The sequence below is a fragment of the Artemia sp. Qi Xiang Cuo genome, chromosome 7, assembly GCF_049724085.1.
Source record: "Artemia sp. Qi Xiang Cuo chromosome 7, ASM4972408v1, whole genome shotgun sequence".
Lineage (NCBI taxonomy): Eukaryota > Metazoa > Arthropoda > Branchiopoda > Anostraca > Artemiidae > Artemia > Artemia sp. Qi Xiang Cuo.
The window spans coordinates 78,254,619-78,272,136 of NC_142800.1; the positions used below are offsets into that span (position 1 = coordinate 78,254,619).

The window sequence follows — 17,518 nt, forward strand, 5'->3', positions numbered from 1 at the left end:
TGGTTGAATAAATTGTCTTGCCACCTTCATCCTCTTCGTGTGCTGCAGAAAACCGGTTTGCTGCAACTAACAGCTCATCGCAGCACCATGCCGACTGACGTAAATTATAATTAACATACCTAATAATTCTCTCCTATATGCCTGGTCGAATAAATTGTCTTGCCACCTTCATCCTCTTCGTGTGCTGCTGAAAACCGGTTTGCTGTAACTAACAGCTCATCGCAGCACCATGCCGACTAACATAAATTATAATTAACATAGCTAATAATTCTCTCCTATATATCTGGTCGAATAAATTGTCTTGCCACCTTCATCCTCTTCGTGTGCTGCAGAAAACCTGTATGCTGCAACTAACAGCTCATCGCAGCACCATGCCGACTGACGTAAATTATAATTAACATACCTAATAATTCTCTCCTATATGCCTGGTCGAATAAATTGTCTTGCCACCTTCATCCTCTTCGTGTGCTGCAGAAAACCGGTTTGCTGGAACTAACAGCTCATCGCAGCACCATGCCGACTGACGTAAATTATAATTAACATACCTAATAAGTCTCTCCTATAGGACTGGTCGAATAAATTGTCTTGCCACCTTCATCCTCTTCGTGTGCTGCTGAAAACCGGTTTGCTGTAACTAACAGCTCATCGCAGTACCATGCCGACTGACGTAAATTATAATTAACATACCTAATAATTCTCTCCTATTTATTTATTTATTTTTTGGAAAACCCGTCAAATAATACGACAAGACGGAGCACTTAAAAGAAAAAGAACAAAAAAAGAAGACACAAACTATAACAAACTGAACCAACAAAGAAAACGAATCATTGATTCACTGAATGAGCAAATGGGACCATTCGTGTAGATTTCGGCGTATTTTTCTATTATGCTTCGCTATTCATCTAGCGACGGCGACGTCAGGGTCTGCGACTTTAAAATTTTCAATTAAATGCGAATTCCTATACCACGGAGGTAGACGAAGCAAATACTTCGGAAAACGAAAATACTTTGTTCTGATTATATTCTGGTCAGTTTTAGTGAGAAGTTTCCAGAAGGGCATGGCATATAAAATTTGAGGAAGAGCGATGGCGTTATACAAACTTGCTAGAAGCAGCCGGTTGAATCGGAGATTGCACGATACAACTGAAGCGTAAGACGATGAAATTCGTCGTTCAAGCTGTTCGGGAGAAGTTTTCGGGTGTGACGGATAGACGAACCTATGGGTAAACCTAGATAAATGAGGTGATCTACTGGCTGGACAGAGCTAGAACCAAGGGCAATGGTAGGAACACAAAAATCAGTTTTCCAATTGAATAGGACGATTTCCGATTTTGAAGAGTTGAACTGAAGTCCAAATTTAAGATATTCGGCTTCAAGGATTTCGAAGATATCAATTGTCCGCTGAGGGGTTCGGCTAAGATTCAGGATGTCGTCCGCGTAGCATACCAAAGACAAGTTAGCAGATGACAGAATCAGCGAAGATGGACATTGATCTTGTGCATCAAGGACACAGTTATTGAAAAGGTCGGGAGAGGTGACTGCTCCTTGACGCGCTCCTTTCTTGACTGGAACTGGTCGGTTGCACGGAATGAGGTTCAAACTCTTGTCAGGAGGTAGTTTCAGTCAAATCCGTAATCTAGAATACACAATCCTGAGGGAAAGAATGAGAGCTAGTTTAAAACCATATTGCCCAGCCTACAGAGGCGTCACATAAGGGGTAAGAGAGCCGTCAGCGCGTCTAATGTTATGCCTTGCCCCACAAATGCTCTCTACTGAGCATTCTGCATACATCAAGACATTAGAAACAAATGTCAGGGCATCAACACATCCAGTTCCTCGCTTGAAGCCGAACTGATGCGGAGGAGCGTAGCATACTTTTTTGAGTTCCTGTATAAACAGAAACCCGAAGAGCTTGCACAGGGACGTAGCTACAGTTATTGGACGAAAGGCTGTACATTGAATTTCAGACTTTCCCTTTTTAAAAATGGGAGTCAGATATCCGATGCAGAAATAGGGAGGAACATTCCCATGAGCGAAAATCATTTGCATAAGCAGAGAGAGATGTGCCGCGAGAAGTTTGCCTCCCTGTTTCAAGTGGATCGCACTGACTTCGTCAATGCCCGATGAGCCTTTCCATTTGAGTCTACAGATGACATCTTCAACAGAGCGGGTACTGACGATAAAATCTTCATCGGGATGAGAACATAGAAACTGATCCAAGGCAGCCTCGTAAGGTTGTTCGATGGAGGGGTCAGGAGCTGAGAACTGTGATTCGTAATGGGCATACCATTCATCTTCAAGGATGTCGGCTGGGGATGGTGAGGAAGAATGTTTTGCAGAACGAGAGACAAACTTGAAGATCATATTTCTATCTTGTTTGGCACGGGCAGAATAATGATTGAATAGATTTTTCCGATGCCGAGCCAGGGCTTTAAAAAACTTTCGTTTCGTGAAAATCTGTATGCTGTTCACAAGACCCATATTCGGACGTCCACACTCTTTCCATACTGAGAACCAAAATTTTACTTGACTACATGAATTGACGAGATCTGGATTTGACGACCACCCGGGAATCATTCCTTTATGAATTCGTTGCAAAGGAACAGCTTGTTTTTCTGCGAAGTGGAGAGCAAGGCAGATTTCTGCGCAATATGTATCTAGACAAATCGAAACCTCTCTTTGAGGTAACTGGAGTGACATTTGAAGGAGATGAAATGGGACGCTGATTATATTCAGGACGGAATTTACCGAATCGATGAATAGGATGTGAGCAATTTTTGACCAGTTACGAGAGCGTCAAGGTGCTGAAGGAGGAAAAGGTGTAGTTTGGTGATCAGAAGATGGCATTCCAACAGAGCAGGCTATGGAAAGATGATCAGACAACTGATAATCAAACACATCCTTTACTATATCCGCTCGCAAATCTGACAATAGTACATCGTGGTCGAGTATGAAGGCTCATGAGGCCGTTTGAAAACTCGCAAAATCAGATGATTTATCTCAAACCCGCTAGGAATCACTAAATAAGCCTTTAGCTAAGGTTGCACTTAGCGACGCTGGAAAATTCCGCTCGGACAGATTACAATTAAAGTCACCAGCTATAATGCAAGGTAAACCTAAGCGTCGAATTTTGTCTATACATGAACCTAGTTTTTCACAAGATAGCGCAAATTTACGCTCAGACTGGTCATTATTGTAGTCTGTGGGAAGATACACACTAATACACACAGAACAATCGACTCTCACAGCTAGATAATAATCATTTGCTTCGAAGATACTAGAACGGAGAGCTGATTTCACAAACGTAATAGTCCACCTGAGGTCGGCCTCTATTGTTCAGCTGTCTAGCGGGTACACAATAAGTTGTCATATCCTCAAGCTCAAGTATGTTCAGACCATGTTCAATAACAAAATGTTCCTGGAGACAAATCACACTAAACTCAGAAAGGAGGATCTTTAGAAATGATAGTTTATTAATAAAAGACCTGTTTATATTACACGATTAAAGAGTTAGTGATGAGGCCACTAGTTAGAGGGTTTACAGTTTTTCGGGCACTTCACTCAATAACAAGTATGACCCAGCTTCTTGCAACCAACACAAAAGGCTACCTTCTGACACGAGTTATCGGACGTAGATTTTGTGATCGGCGGAGCAGCATTAGGAACATAATGAACTTTTCTTACTATCTGCGGCTAGGTGACCGATTGCGTGGCAATTAAAGCAGTGCCGAGGTCAGAACACGAACTCTTCAGCTGGGAGGCGTTCATATCCGATTTTCACTGAAACTTTAAAAAGGTATCGAGGTCATTTCGTGTCGGTAAGTAGACTTTAAATTTTCGAGACTTGTCATACTGTAGGGTCTTATTACACTTGCGGATTAGCTGTTTAAGAGACTGTTCGTCTAAATCCTCCGGCACTCGCTTGATCGCAGCTAAAAAAGCAGGTTCCTTGAGGGAGATATTGAGTGACGGTTTCGTATGTTTAGCTGCATCCACTATCTGGCTGGCGCTTTGCTTGGAACGAACCACGAGTTTCCACTCGGTATTAGAGCGGTGTAACTCGGTTACATCGCCGTCTGGACATGGGCACAGTTTGTCGATAAATGCTTTGCGTTCGCTTGGGCATTTTAAGTCTGTTGGAGGGTCTTTTAGTATCACAGAGTAAAATGGCCTCGGGGGTGCGGTTTGGGACGATTGAGATTTATCTGGCAGGGTGACTGTAGAGCGGCTAGTATTTAGCATAAATCCATCCAATTTTCTGGAGAGTTCGTTTACTTTGGACACCACTGTAGCGTGAACTGCCTCACCGATGGCAGGTACTTCACACGGACTAAATATCACAAATTTCGGGATCGGGACATTTTGCTTTGCCGCAGAAACTAGCGACTTGCACATGTCAGTAATGTTGTCCTCATCTTTGGCATACGACCATCCGGCTTTGAATGTCCAGCTCGCTGTGAAGGGTTTTAGCTTGTATGATTGTATCATGTTCGAAATAGTTTACTGCGCTTTTAACAATCTGATCGAATTTCACCCCTTCAGTGAGTGATCTGCTCAAGAAGGTCAGAACTGGGTTGAGTACCAGCTTTTCAGTCATCACTTTCACATAAAAACAGCCGAATTCCACTGAATCACAAAATACTAGGAATAAGGGAAGCGTCGGGACCCGCTCACCAATTCTCCGCAACTTAAGGGTAACTAAATACCGGCAGGTACATACGGCGCTTGTGGCTGGAACCTTCCCCTCTTCTGCTTATCGCCTAATATATGTTATCAGTATCGCTGCTGTGCACAAATAGTACAGTCCTCTAAGGTAATTAAATCGTTCTGTCTGAATCTCAGTACTTACTAAGTCACTAAATCCCAAGGGAATTTAAATTCAAGCAGCAAACTGTCAATAGCAAGTAAATAAAATAAGCCGATTATAAATCTCTTCAGGGAATCGCACAGGTTGAAACCTTACTTTATTAAAAGGTTAATATCCAGAAACGAGGTGTTAGCACAACGAACTCTCAATCAAGACTATATGCCTGGTCCAATACGTTGTCTTGCCACCTCCATCCTCTTCGTGAGCTACAGAATTCAGCTATGCGAATTTTAAGTCGTGTTTCAGTCAGAGAATTGTATGAAAAAAATAGAGTGATACTAATGATTGGCTTGCTTTTTTACAGTAAAGTAAAGCCAATGCATCGGATTATGAATAGTAATCTTGGACCTTGCTTTAATTTTATGTTTAAGCTAGGAAATAAGGTCCATAATCATTCAACTAGCTAAGCTCAGAATGTCCGAACACCTATTGTTCCGTCGACGCGATCTTCTTTTATATTTGAGTTGCAATTAAAGTTAAGAACTTTGTCTTGCTATATGGGTAAAGGGATTGCTCTCTAGTTTTGATTGCAGGTGGCCAAAATTGAAATGATTGTTTGTTGTTGTTTAAGTGGTTAACTGTGAATTTATATGGTTAAGGTAGTGACAAAAAAAAAACAACCTAAAACAGATTTCATCAGGTTTCTAGGGATAGATTAATTTTTACGTTTAGTAATTTCTGTGTTAGCTATTTATACCATTTTGTTGTTTTTGTAAATTTCTATCTTACCCTCTCCTACCCCTCTCTCTCTTTATTTCTTTCTTTCTTTTTGTTTCTCTCTCTCCCTCTCTCTCTCTCCCTCTCTCTCTCTCTGTCTCTATCTCTCTCTCTCTATCTTTCTTTCTCTCTCTCTCTTTCTCTCTCTCTCTCTCTCCCTCTCTCTCTCTCTCTATCTATCTATCTCTCTATCTCTCTCTCTCTCTCTATCTCTCTCTCTCTCTCTCTCTCTCTCTCTCTCTCTCTCTCTCTCTCTCTGTCTCTCTCTCTCTCTTCCCATCAACAGAGCAAGGGTCAGCTCTTAGTATTAATAGTACACTAACAACTCAGGCATTTTCCTTCTTTGCTTGTTGTAAGTACATAAGAACCTGAATCTATTATTATCTGCCATTTTAGAATAATTTAGTTACCATTTATATCATTAAGGATAATTTATTAATCATTATTATAATAATCCAGATTCATCAGAAAATTCATAAATATGACTTTGACCAAGCTGAGCATTGAAAAAAAAACTACCTTATACTTTTGACTGTTCGTACCTCTGGTTGGGTGCTAATTTTTGGCGTTTGACGGAAAGCCAAAAAAAATTCTCTGATTTATTATGACAAATAAACATATTTTTCAAACAATTTTTAGAAAAAAATGAACCAAAGGTAAAATGTACTGGACAAAAAACATAAAACTTGTTTTCCATAACATTTGAATTAAATTTGTCGTTATATTTTACTTAAAGATAATTTCATACATTTATTTTGCATTTCCTATTATGGATCAGTTTCATAGTTTTAACTTTTTAGTTGTTGCTTTTAATCGTCTGTTAATCGATTAAAATTGATTTTAATCGTTGTTTTTAATTGTGCTTCTATTCTATTCTGAATAAAACACCCACAACTTTATGTACTTAGATTTTGATAATTCTGTTTAATACTAAGGAATAAAAAAAGAGCTACAGTGTTTATTACTAAAAATACCGTACTAGCGTGGCTCCCAAAACCAAGAAAAAGTGTTGCAGAATAGTGTATTATACTGAAAGCACTGCACTAGCGTCGCCCTCGCCACTATGAAAAAATTGGCACTGCGGAATAGTATTTATCGCTGAACGCACTGCACTACTATGGTTCTCAGCATTAACAAAAAATAATGTAAAACTAAAAAAATCTACAGTTCAGTGTAATTTACAGAGATTCTTGTACCAGTGCAGCTCTCACCGCTATGTAAAAAAAACAACGCTGCAGAATAGCATTTGTCACTGAAAGCACTGTACTAGTTCGGTTCTTAGTGAAAAAAAGAAGAAAAAATGCTACTGAATTGTGCATTTTACTGAGACGAATGCACTAGCGTGGCTCTCACCACTATGGAAAAATCTTAACGCTGCAGAATAGCATTTGTCACTGACAGCACTGCACTAATATGGTTCTCAGTGCAACAACAACAACAAATTCTAATTAGGTATTCTCTTAGATTGTAAATTTTGGAACAAAATTGTAATATCCATTTTTTTCCTGGCTCTTTATAGGTTGTCACAGGATCTTACAAAATGTAGTGTGTTGTATTTATTGTGGTATTGCTACATATCTAGAGAAACAAACAGTTTTAGGGGTGATTTGCAGGGTACATGCTTATTTTGTTGTGGGGGCATTTGAAAACCTAATCTTTACGTCGCCCCGGGTTCTCTTCACGGGGCCCTAACACTGTTTGAGTGCCTGCACACATAATAGAGTTTAATATAAATTCGCTTACCCCCCTTGTAGACTTTTTTCCTTTTTCTTGAAATTATTTACTTAATGTGGTTGATAATTGAAATTTATTAAATAAAGGAGATTGCTTGAAAAATTCCCGCAGGCATGGATGTCGAACCCAAGATTCCAGGGTGACTTGAAAGAGTTTCCAACCCTAGACCAACAGAAACACAGGGAATACTTCTATAGTATTGAAAACTTCACTCTTGTGGAGTTTTTAAGTTTTATGTACTCGTATATGTAGTATATTATCTACTTTTTTCTTTATACTCCACAATTATCATTTTTTTATATGATGTGGGTTAAAAATAAATTATTATTATTATCATAGCACTTTGTCTTGAAGTTTACCCTTCCATGCAAATCGAATAACCTATACAATAGCATGTTTATATGTAGATGACGTAAATTTATTTCATTTATATATTTAATTATATAACGATGAATTTTGGCAGAAATGATTAGGACTGTTTTTTATTGTTAATATTTTGAAATTAGGAAGTGATCTTACTAAAGATAAAGTAAGGATGCGGCACGATTTTTTGACCAAGTCACCGGAAGTTTTTACTTGCGTTATTATGAATAGTTTTATACACATTATTGCGCGAGTCTCTCCAGAACCCAAAAAGAAATGTTCAGGAGTAGTCCAGACAAAAAATGTCCAGGAGAAGTTTTATGTATATTACAAATTAAATTTTGATTTCATCGCTTTGAATTCATGCTCATTTCTTACGTGTTAATTTTTATCTGTTCACTCAAACATTTACCCTGGATCGTTGTAAGGTAAAAAAAAGGTAAAGAATACGGTACTGGACTTCACTGTTTCTACTGATGGTACTGATCTCCATTCGTTATATTAAAAAAAAAATTCTCAGATCTTGCGATTGAGTTTTTTCCAATATTGATGGAAAGTAGAATTTTTATCACTATTTATTGTTTATGTTTTGGAATTAGGGAGTGATATTATTCTAGGAAAAACAAGGGACATACGGTACGATTTGCTGATCAGGAGCCCCCAGAAGTTCATTACACATCCAAAGTAACGGAGGAAAACGTGAAATTTAGAGATGAAAAGAAAAAACGGGATACAGATACAAGCATGGAATTACACTTAGTCAAGGTATATTTGTCATCGGTTATTTAATTTCATGAGCTATTTTATTACTTAAGCCAGTGTATTTCGTTTACAAATTTTATTTTCTTTTGACATTTTCAAAAATGTTCTTGAATTTCTGGAAAAATTGTTCTGGCTCTAATAGATAGAATATTTTTTTTGTCATTATTAATGTAAGTGAAGTATGATATAGTATCTCAATACCCTATTGTGCGTAATTAGGTATATTAAGGTATAGCTACATTTTTTCATAAACTACTTCATTTCGTAAGATAGGGTGTGACCTATTACAAGACAATATTTTCTTTTTGTTCGTTTTCTTTTCATTGACAATTATGGTTCTATTGTTTGTATTCTTTCTAAAAGTATTGAGTTTTGTAGAAATAAATGACTGTTTCATTGGGTTGTGAAACAGTTTGATAGTTTGATATGTTTGATATGTTTTGGTATGTTTGATAGTTCAAAACATAGAGCATTTAATGCAAAAATTCTACTTAGATCTGAAAGCTTTGAATTTATTTGTTCTTAAAATCTTAATGGAGTAGGAAGTAGTATTGATTTTTTACTCCAAAAGGAATGTAAAGTTAAAAAATTTTTTTGGTTTTTCTTTTTTTTTTTTTTTTTTTTTTTAGTGTAGGTGGTACATAAATGTAGTTATTAGTTTCGGAAATAAAGAAGTTAGTACCACTGAGAGGAGAGGAGGTGGGATATTAAAAAAAAAAAAAAAAAAAAAAAAAAAATGTTTTTGCGAATAGGGAATATTTTCCAAATTTGCAGCAAAAGTTGTCCAAGATATCCTTGCGACAACTTTGGCTAGAAATGTGTTAGTAAAGCTTACGCTTTAGTGCGGACTTGGTGAAAAGCTACGTGTCTCCCATGTACTTAACCTATACCTCATGCCTCAATTAGAACTAAATCTGGTTAGCAAGCATTTAAAATAATTTATCTGCCACACTAGTTTATTTATATATGCTTTGTTTTTTTCGTTTTTTTTTCCTCTGTTGATTGAGCTTTTTTTTATCAATTGTTTAGTTTAAATTAGGTTTATTTACGTGTTTATTTGTTATTATTATTATTTTATAGAACCTCAAGCCACTATGACCCATCCCTCTCAACCTCCCCCCCCCCCAAAAAAAGAGAAGAAGAAAAAACATAAATTAACAGCTTTACAATTAATCGTGGTATCTTGAAATAGGGCTTACCAATCTCTGTTTTCACTTTGTGGAAGAGCCTTCCTTGGTAGTATTCAGGTTTCCGCCATTGTTTTCCCCCATCCTGAGAAGGTTTCCGCCATTGTTTTCCCCCATCCTTCCTCAAGCCTCAGGCCAACTTGGGTAGACAGTACTTGTCCCTCAAAAAGAGGAGAGAGACACACTCATGACTCACTAGCCATCAGCAGCGCACTTGATCCTCAGAACCTCTACTTGCAAGAGAACTTCTTTCTCCCACCTTGAATTGCTTCTAAGGGATATTTTTTTGCGTCATTGTTTGTGCTTTGTGTAGGGTGATTAGCCTCCCCCCAATCATGATTATGGCAATCGATCCTTGCTTTAGTCCATCCATTCTCGGCAGCTTGTTCTGCAAGATACCCTGCCTCATGGCAAAACAGAAGTAGTGATCTCTTTTGTGCTTACTAGTCTCTTGGGCACCACGGGAAGGCTGTCGCAAATACTTCAATTGCTCATTTTTATAAATTTCTTTTGTTATTTATTTTTGGATTTGGTTAGTTAATCATTAATCTGTTTAAGGTAAGTACGGGCTATTGAAACATTTATACATATAAATAAATATTGTTTTTTTTTCTATAATTGCTAATTTTGGCTTCTTATTAACAATAGCCTATTCCACAAATTCATGTTTAACCTGGTGTTTTTTATTAAAGCTGGCGATGTTAGAACGGAAAATCGAATATCCCGCCCACACTCCGCGCATGTGCATGTGCGCTGTGTAGGCATGTGCGCTGTTTGAGGCATGTGCGCAGTTTTGTGACATTTATTTATGTATGTGCTGTAAATAAAAATATTCTAATCTACTCCAAAATACTTCTTTTTTTATAAAGATTTCTCAATTTAAATAAGACTTATAAAGTATTCACAATCTCTTGGGCATAATATGGCAAACAAATTTTGTCGAGTAAATTTTAGCTTTGGCTCATTTTTTCTAAGAATCGTTTGAAAAATAGGTTTATTTGTCGTAATAAATCAGAATTTTTGTTTGCTTTCCGTAAAACGTCAAAAATTAGCGTCAAACCAGAGGTGCTAACAGTCAAAAATATAATTGCTTGTGTGTGTGTTTTTGCAGTGCTCAGCTCGGTCAAAGTCATACGTATGAATTTTCTGATGAATCTGGATTATTATAATAAGAAGAGAAATGTTTAAAGAGCAATGTGGCACAATGTATTATTATTTATTTATTTTTTCACTAAGACACTTCGTGTAGAAGGGACTTCGGAACTTCGGAAGTGGCTCATTCGAGTGGAAAGTTCTAGTGATCTTTTTAATAGTTAAAAGTGATTTCAGGGCAACCAACCCCTCTCCCACACCCATTTTTTCTCCGAAAACATCCAATGAAAATTTCGAGATAGACATTTTTCATTATAGTTGAAAGGTTGAGCATCTATCTGTCTGAGGATGTCAACCTCCCACAGCCTTCGGGGCAAGAGCTGTAAATTGTGAGATTCGCCCATTATTTACATATAGTATTTGTTATTGGGAAAGAGGACATGTTTGACCTTTTAGTGTCCAAAATCATCAAGGGCATTCAGGTGAAACTTTCAGAGATTGTTGAGAGGAGTGTTGAGCTATACGAAAACACGTTATATGCATACAGGTTGTCAAAAGGGTATAACTCAGAAGTGACTGAGGGTACTAAGTTGGAGCTTTCAGGGAATGATGAGGGGGTGATCAACTGAGAAAAAATGTTATATTTGCACGCTACTACTACTACTGCTGCTACCACTACTGCTACTGCTAGTACTACTACTGCTTCTGTAGTCACTACTGCTAACTACTAGTAATAACTCACCGCAGCATCAAGCCGCTTGAGGCTAACACTGCTACGCACGCTCCCCTTCAATCCGAAACTATTCAAAGCCTCCTTCTTTACACCCTCCCAGGAACTTTCCATTTTCGCTAAATTTTTCCTTACGACTTCCTCCCATCCAAACCCAGGACGACCTGCTTTCCGTTTAGTCCTAGACAGTTGGCCGAAAAAGACAACCTTTGGCAACCTGTCATCCTTTATCCGCAGAACGTGCTCTAGCCATCTCAACCTTCCTCTGATTATAGCCTAGAAAGCGGAATTGAACCATACTTTTCGTACAGTCTACTGTTTGAAATACGGTTAGTCAGTCGGGTACCCAAAACAATCCGAAGGCGATTTCTCTGAAAAATATCCTGAAAATCTTCCTCCGTTTTTCGTAGCGCCCATGCTTCAAAGCCACATTTGACTAAGGCTGAGGATATTGAGGTGAAAATTTGAGGAAATGTTTCTACACTTCGTTCAGTAAATTATTATTTTCAGTAGCAGTTTTTCCAATTTTGAAATGATATTTCCCACTAATTGGTTGCTCTACAGATATACTAAGCATTTTATATGGCAAGAAAAAAAAACATTAACGCTAAGTGGTGTTGTTAACAGAAGCGAGACTAACGGCATACTAGACTGCAGAGACTGAGACTGACTATAGTAAGTGAGACAAATATGTTCCACAGGTAGCCTTTTTGGTAATTGATTTTACAGCAAATAATATTAGGACTGGCTACCTTTTTGAGATAGATTCTTGTTTTGTTAGTCTCATTAAGGTTGTTCACCATATTGTTACTTTGAGACTTAACGCTGACTTTTTCAAGAACCTCAGGATTGTTATGCCAATCAATTTGCAACATTTAGCTAAACAAATACTGGGGGGGAGGAGGGATCTTTTCTGTTTATTTTCTAAGCCATAAAAGAGACCTTAAATAAGGTAAATATATCTCTGTAAAGAGACCCGTTATTGACAGACTGTCTCGCATCGCCTTTTACTCTTTTTCACCGTGAATTTTATGTTAGGTTTCTATTTTCTTTTTTTGTTCTCTCTCTCTCTCTCTCTCTCTCTCTCTCTCTCATATATATATATATATATATATATATATATATATATATATATATATATATATATATATAATAAAAAAAATGTTCTATATAGTTTTTTTTTGTTTATAATGAGTCTAGATTGATTATAAAGAAGGGCAAGAGTTCTGGCCGGGTTCAGGTAGCCTACATCTTCTTTATAGAATTCTTTTTAGCTCAATATTTTTATGTTTGAATATAAAAAAATCATAATCATCCAACTAAATGCTCCCACGAGGAGGGGGAGGGAGTGTTGGAACTTTTTGACAGATTTGCCAAGGCTTTACAATAACTAGGAATTTGGGTACTTTAAGAAAGGTAAAAAATATTTTTAAGAAAGGCAAAAATTATTATAGTTGGTAGGAAAAATTATTTTCCTACCAACATATTAGAAATTATTGTTCGTTCTCCTTAACAATTTATATGCTACCCAGAGGTTGGATGGGGAATATTTCAAATTTAAATCTCTTTATGAAGTTATCCTTATTGTGTTGTGGTTTTGTGATTTTCCACGTCTTTTTAAAATAGTTTTATTCTTTTTTGTTCACCTAATATGTTTATATTATATTGTTTGCATGTTGTTGTTTTTTTTACAAAGTCTTTTTCTTATCATCTCATGTTTTGTTCTGCTTGTGTTCTTCGATATTTCAGGAGTAATAAAGTTAAAATTAAATTGTGGAAAACTGTAACAATAAAATTAAAAGAACTCCAGCAATGACTGAATAAAGACTAAAAGTGAAAAAACTGACATTCTCGAAAAATATGTTGTTTTTTTTATCAAAGTTGTATCCTCGCGAAAACTATTGTGGATTAAATAAGTTCCAAAAAATAAGTTTTTCAAAGAAAAGTAAAGACCATTTTAAACTTAAGCTCAGCAGATACAAATATCTGTTAAAATTCAAATTAAATACGATCAGAAATCATAGGCAGCGCGCTAGCGCTGCCTAAGTAAAGAACGGTGTGGGCACAATGTTTTTTTTCTCCACCCGGGCACTTCGTATCGAAGGAGTTGTCGTAGAAACTTCGAAAGGGCTCATTCGATTGGAAATTAGAATGGCTAATACCCTTTTTAATAGTCGAAAGTGATTGGAGGGCAACTAGCCCCCCCCCCCCCTCACGCCCATCATTCCCCCAAACACATCCAATAAAGTTTTGAGATTGCCATTTTGTTCAGCGTAGTTGATTTCCAGATATAAAATATGTTTTTGAGGAGGACACTCCCCCACAACACTCAGGGCAAGGGTTTAAGTTATGCCCTGGGGGCATATGAGGTTTTTATAGAAGGCGTTGTCGTAGAAGTTTCAGAAAAGGCTCATTCGATTGGAAATTCAAAGGGCTAGTGCCCTTTTTAATAGTCGAAAGTGATTGGAGGGCAACTAGCGCCCTCCCCCCCGCCCATCATTCCCCCAAACACATCAAATAGAAATTTTGAGATAGCCATTTTGTTCAGCGTAGTTGATTTCCAGCCCCCCCCCCACGCCCGTCATTTCCTCAAACACATCTAATCAAATTTTTGAGATATCCATTTTGTTCAGCGTAGTTGATTTCCAGATAGAAAATACGTTTTTGAGGAGGACACTCCCCCACAACCCTCAGGGTAAGGGTTGTAAGTTATGCCCTGAGGGCATATAAGAACGATGTTGGCACAATTTATTTTTTTTTTTTTCTTAAGAGCAGGACACTGCATATGGAAGGGGTCGTCGTAGAAACTTCAAAAGGGGCTCATTCGACTGGAAATTCAAAGGTCTAATACCCTTTTAAATATTCGCAAGTGATGTGAGGGCCTCTAGGGCCCCCCCCCCCCCCCACGCCCATCAGTCCTCCAAACACATCCAATCAAAATTTTGAGATAGCCATTTTGTTCAGCGTAGTTGATTTCCCGATAGAAAATATGTTTTTGAGGAGGACACTCCCCCACAACCGTCAGGGCAAGGGTTTTAAGTTATGCCCTGGGGGTATACAAGGTTTTTAAAGAAGGTGTTGTCGCATAAACTTCAAAAAACATCTCATTCGATTGGAAAATCTATGGGTTAGTGCCCTTTTTAATAGTCAAAAGTGGTTGGAGGGCAACTAGCCCCCCCCCCACCCCCATCCGTCCCCCAAACACAACCAAAAAAAATTTTGAGATATCCATTTTATTCAGCGTAGTTGATTTACCGATAGAAAATGTATTTTGGAGGAGGACACTCCCCCACAACCCTCAGGGCAAGGATTATAAGTTATGACCTATGGGCATATAAGGTTTTTATTGAAATCTTTGTCGTATAAACTTGAAAAAGGGCTCATGAAATTTGTAATTCAAAGGGATAGTACCCTTTTTAATAGTCGAAAGTGATTTGAGGGCAACTAACCCCCCTCTCTTGCCCACCTTTTCCCCAAACACATCCAATAAAACTTTTAGATAGCCATTTTATTCAGCGCAGTTGAAAGTTTTGGCCATTAGGTCTTTAACGATGACAACCCCTCCCCCCACAGCCCTCAGGGCAAGGGTTGTAAGTTATGCCCTGGGGCATATAAAGTTTTTATTTAAAGCTTGGTTGTAGAGAATTCTAAAGGGCTGATTCTATTGGAAATTGAAATGGATAGTGTCTTTTTTAATAGTTGAATGTGATTGGATAGCGAATTACGCCTCTCTCACGCCCACCATATTCCAAAACACATCCAATCAAAATTCTTATATATCCGTTTTGTTCAACGCAGTTGACAGTTCTGGAGATTAGGTCTTTTAGGATGATAACCCCCTCACAGCTTTCAGTTCAAGGTTTTTAAGTTATGCCCTTAGGGCATATAAGGTTTATATAGAAAGTTATTGTATAAATCATAGGTAGCACGATCGCACTTCCTAAGTAAAAAACGGGGACACTCGAGAACGAGACAAGAAACGGGGACTAAGTAAAGAGGAGGACACTCCCCACAACCCTCAGGGCACGGGGTTTTAAGTTATGCCCTGGGGGCATATAAGAACGAGGTTGGCACAATTTATTATTTATTTATTTTTTCCTTTAGAGCAGGGCACTTCGTATCGAAGAAGCTGTCGTAGAAACTTCGATACGCGCTCATTCAGTTGGAAATTGGAGTGGCTTGTGCCCTTTTTAATAGTCGACAGTGATTGGAAGGCATTCAGTTGATTAACCGAGTCAAACTCAAAACTTACAGAAATTAACATAAGTTGGGCGCAAAACCCCTATGCCTTCCCAAGGCCAGAACAAAATTTGCACTTTACTGAAAAAATACGAATGAATGTGCATTGTCAGTTTAATATACATATACTGATATTTAGTAATCAAAATGTTAATATTATTTGATTTATTAAAGTTATAAAAGTAAACACATTTATGTTTTTACAGTAAAGTGCAAATTTTGTTCTGGCCTTGGGAAGGCATAGGGATTTTGAGCTCAACTTATGTTAATTTCTGCTCGTTTTGAGTTTGACTCGGTTATTTATTGTAATTTCTGTTCGTTTGGGGTTTCATTTATTTATCGATGCTGATTTGCGGTAGTTTCACGCTTCGTAGATTATTTGATTTTATTTTTGCTCATTTACAGTTAGGAAAGGAGGCAGTATCCAATCACTTGTTTGTAGGGAAACTATATTCGTCTTTAACAACTTTAAAAAGAGCTAGTAAATTAAACTGAATATTTGACGTAGCCTTTTAATGTTTATTTTCAGAGATAGAAAAGAAAATAAGAGAATATTTTCTTTTGAAGTACAAAAGAAAATATTTTGTCACAAATTTGGTTTTCAGTAAAGCGCTAATGACGCAGTAGGTTTTTGTCTTTTACAGTGAGAGAAGGAGGTCATAACCAAATTCTTGTTTGTGGTGATTTTTGTTTGTTTCAAGCTTAATTTGCATATTCAATTTAAGTTTCACTCGTTTTAAGATTTATTTATTCACTTACATTAAAATCTATTGCATGTTTGTTTGCATTGATTGTTTATTTAATTTCTGTTCATTAAGTATCATTTATACGTCAATAGCAAAATATATTTTTTTTCGTTTTAAGCTTGATTTTCATATTCAATCTAAGCATTACTCGCTTTAAGATCTATTTATTCATTTAGACTATTAATTGTTTTGTGTTTTTTGCTACGATTGTTTATTTAATTACTGTTCGTTTTGGGTTTCATTTATTCGTTAACAGTAATTTCTGGTCTTTTGAGTTTGAATTTTAAAAGTTATTTGTATCTGCTGATCTTAAGGTTAAAATTGCCTTTACTTTTCTTTGAAAAACTCATTTTTCGGAAAGTTTTTTTTTATTAATTAATAATTTTTCGTTTTTGATTGCAAAAGGTTTCAAGTTTTTAAAAATTCCTTATTTGAACATCAAACTTAAAAAAAAAAATCAAATGTGGGTCTTTGTCAACCTCGGAATTTTTATTATCTGATGTTTGAACTATTTTTAACAAAATGGCTATCTCAAAGTTTTTTGGTTTGGGGAAAAAAGGGCGTGGGGGGGGGGGGCTAATTGCCCTCTGGTCTCTTTTGACACTTTAAAAGTGAACAAGAACTTTCTATTTTCGATAAAATGAGCCCTCTCTGAAGTTTATATGAGCATTCCTTCTATAAGAACCATATATACCCCCAGAGTATAACTTACAACGCTTTTCCCTGGGCCCTGGAGGGTTGTATCGACCCCGGAGTCTTAACATCTGATGTTTGAATTATTTTTAACCAAATGGTCACCTCAAGTTTTTACCGGGTGGGTTTATCCATCTGATAAACCCAATGGCGTGGAGGGCGGGAGGAGCTAGTTGCCCTCCGATCTTTTTTTACTCTGAGAAAAGGAACTAGAACTTTTAATTTCATTCAAATGAGCCCTCTCTGAAGTTTATACGAGCATCCGTTTCATAAGAACCATATACGGCCCCAGGACATTGCTTACAATGTCTGCCCCCCGAGCCCTGGGGAGTTGTGTCGACACCGGGGTTTATGTTATATGACATTTGAATTTTTTTTTAAATGGCAA

At 37.3% G+C, this 17,518-nt stretch overlaps 1 protein-coding gene across 1 annotated transcript in view; it reads left to right on the forward strand.

Annotated features, from left to right (window-relative positions):
- Atg2 (Autophagy-related 2) overlaps window positions 1–17,518 on the forward strand; it is a 167,777-nt gene that overhangs the window by 95,986 nt on the left and 54,273 nt on the right. Inside the window, exon 14 of the mRNA XM_089092600.1 lies at window positions 8,299–8,446. Within this exon, the coding sequence (XP_088948726.1) occupies window positions 8,299–8,446 (148 nt within the window). The remainder of the gene's footprint in view (window positions 1–8,298; window positions 8,447–17,518) is intronic.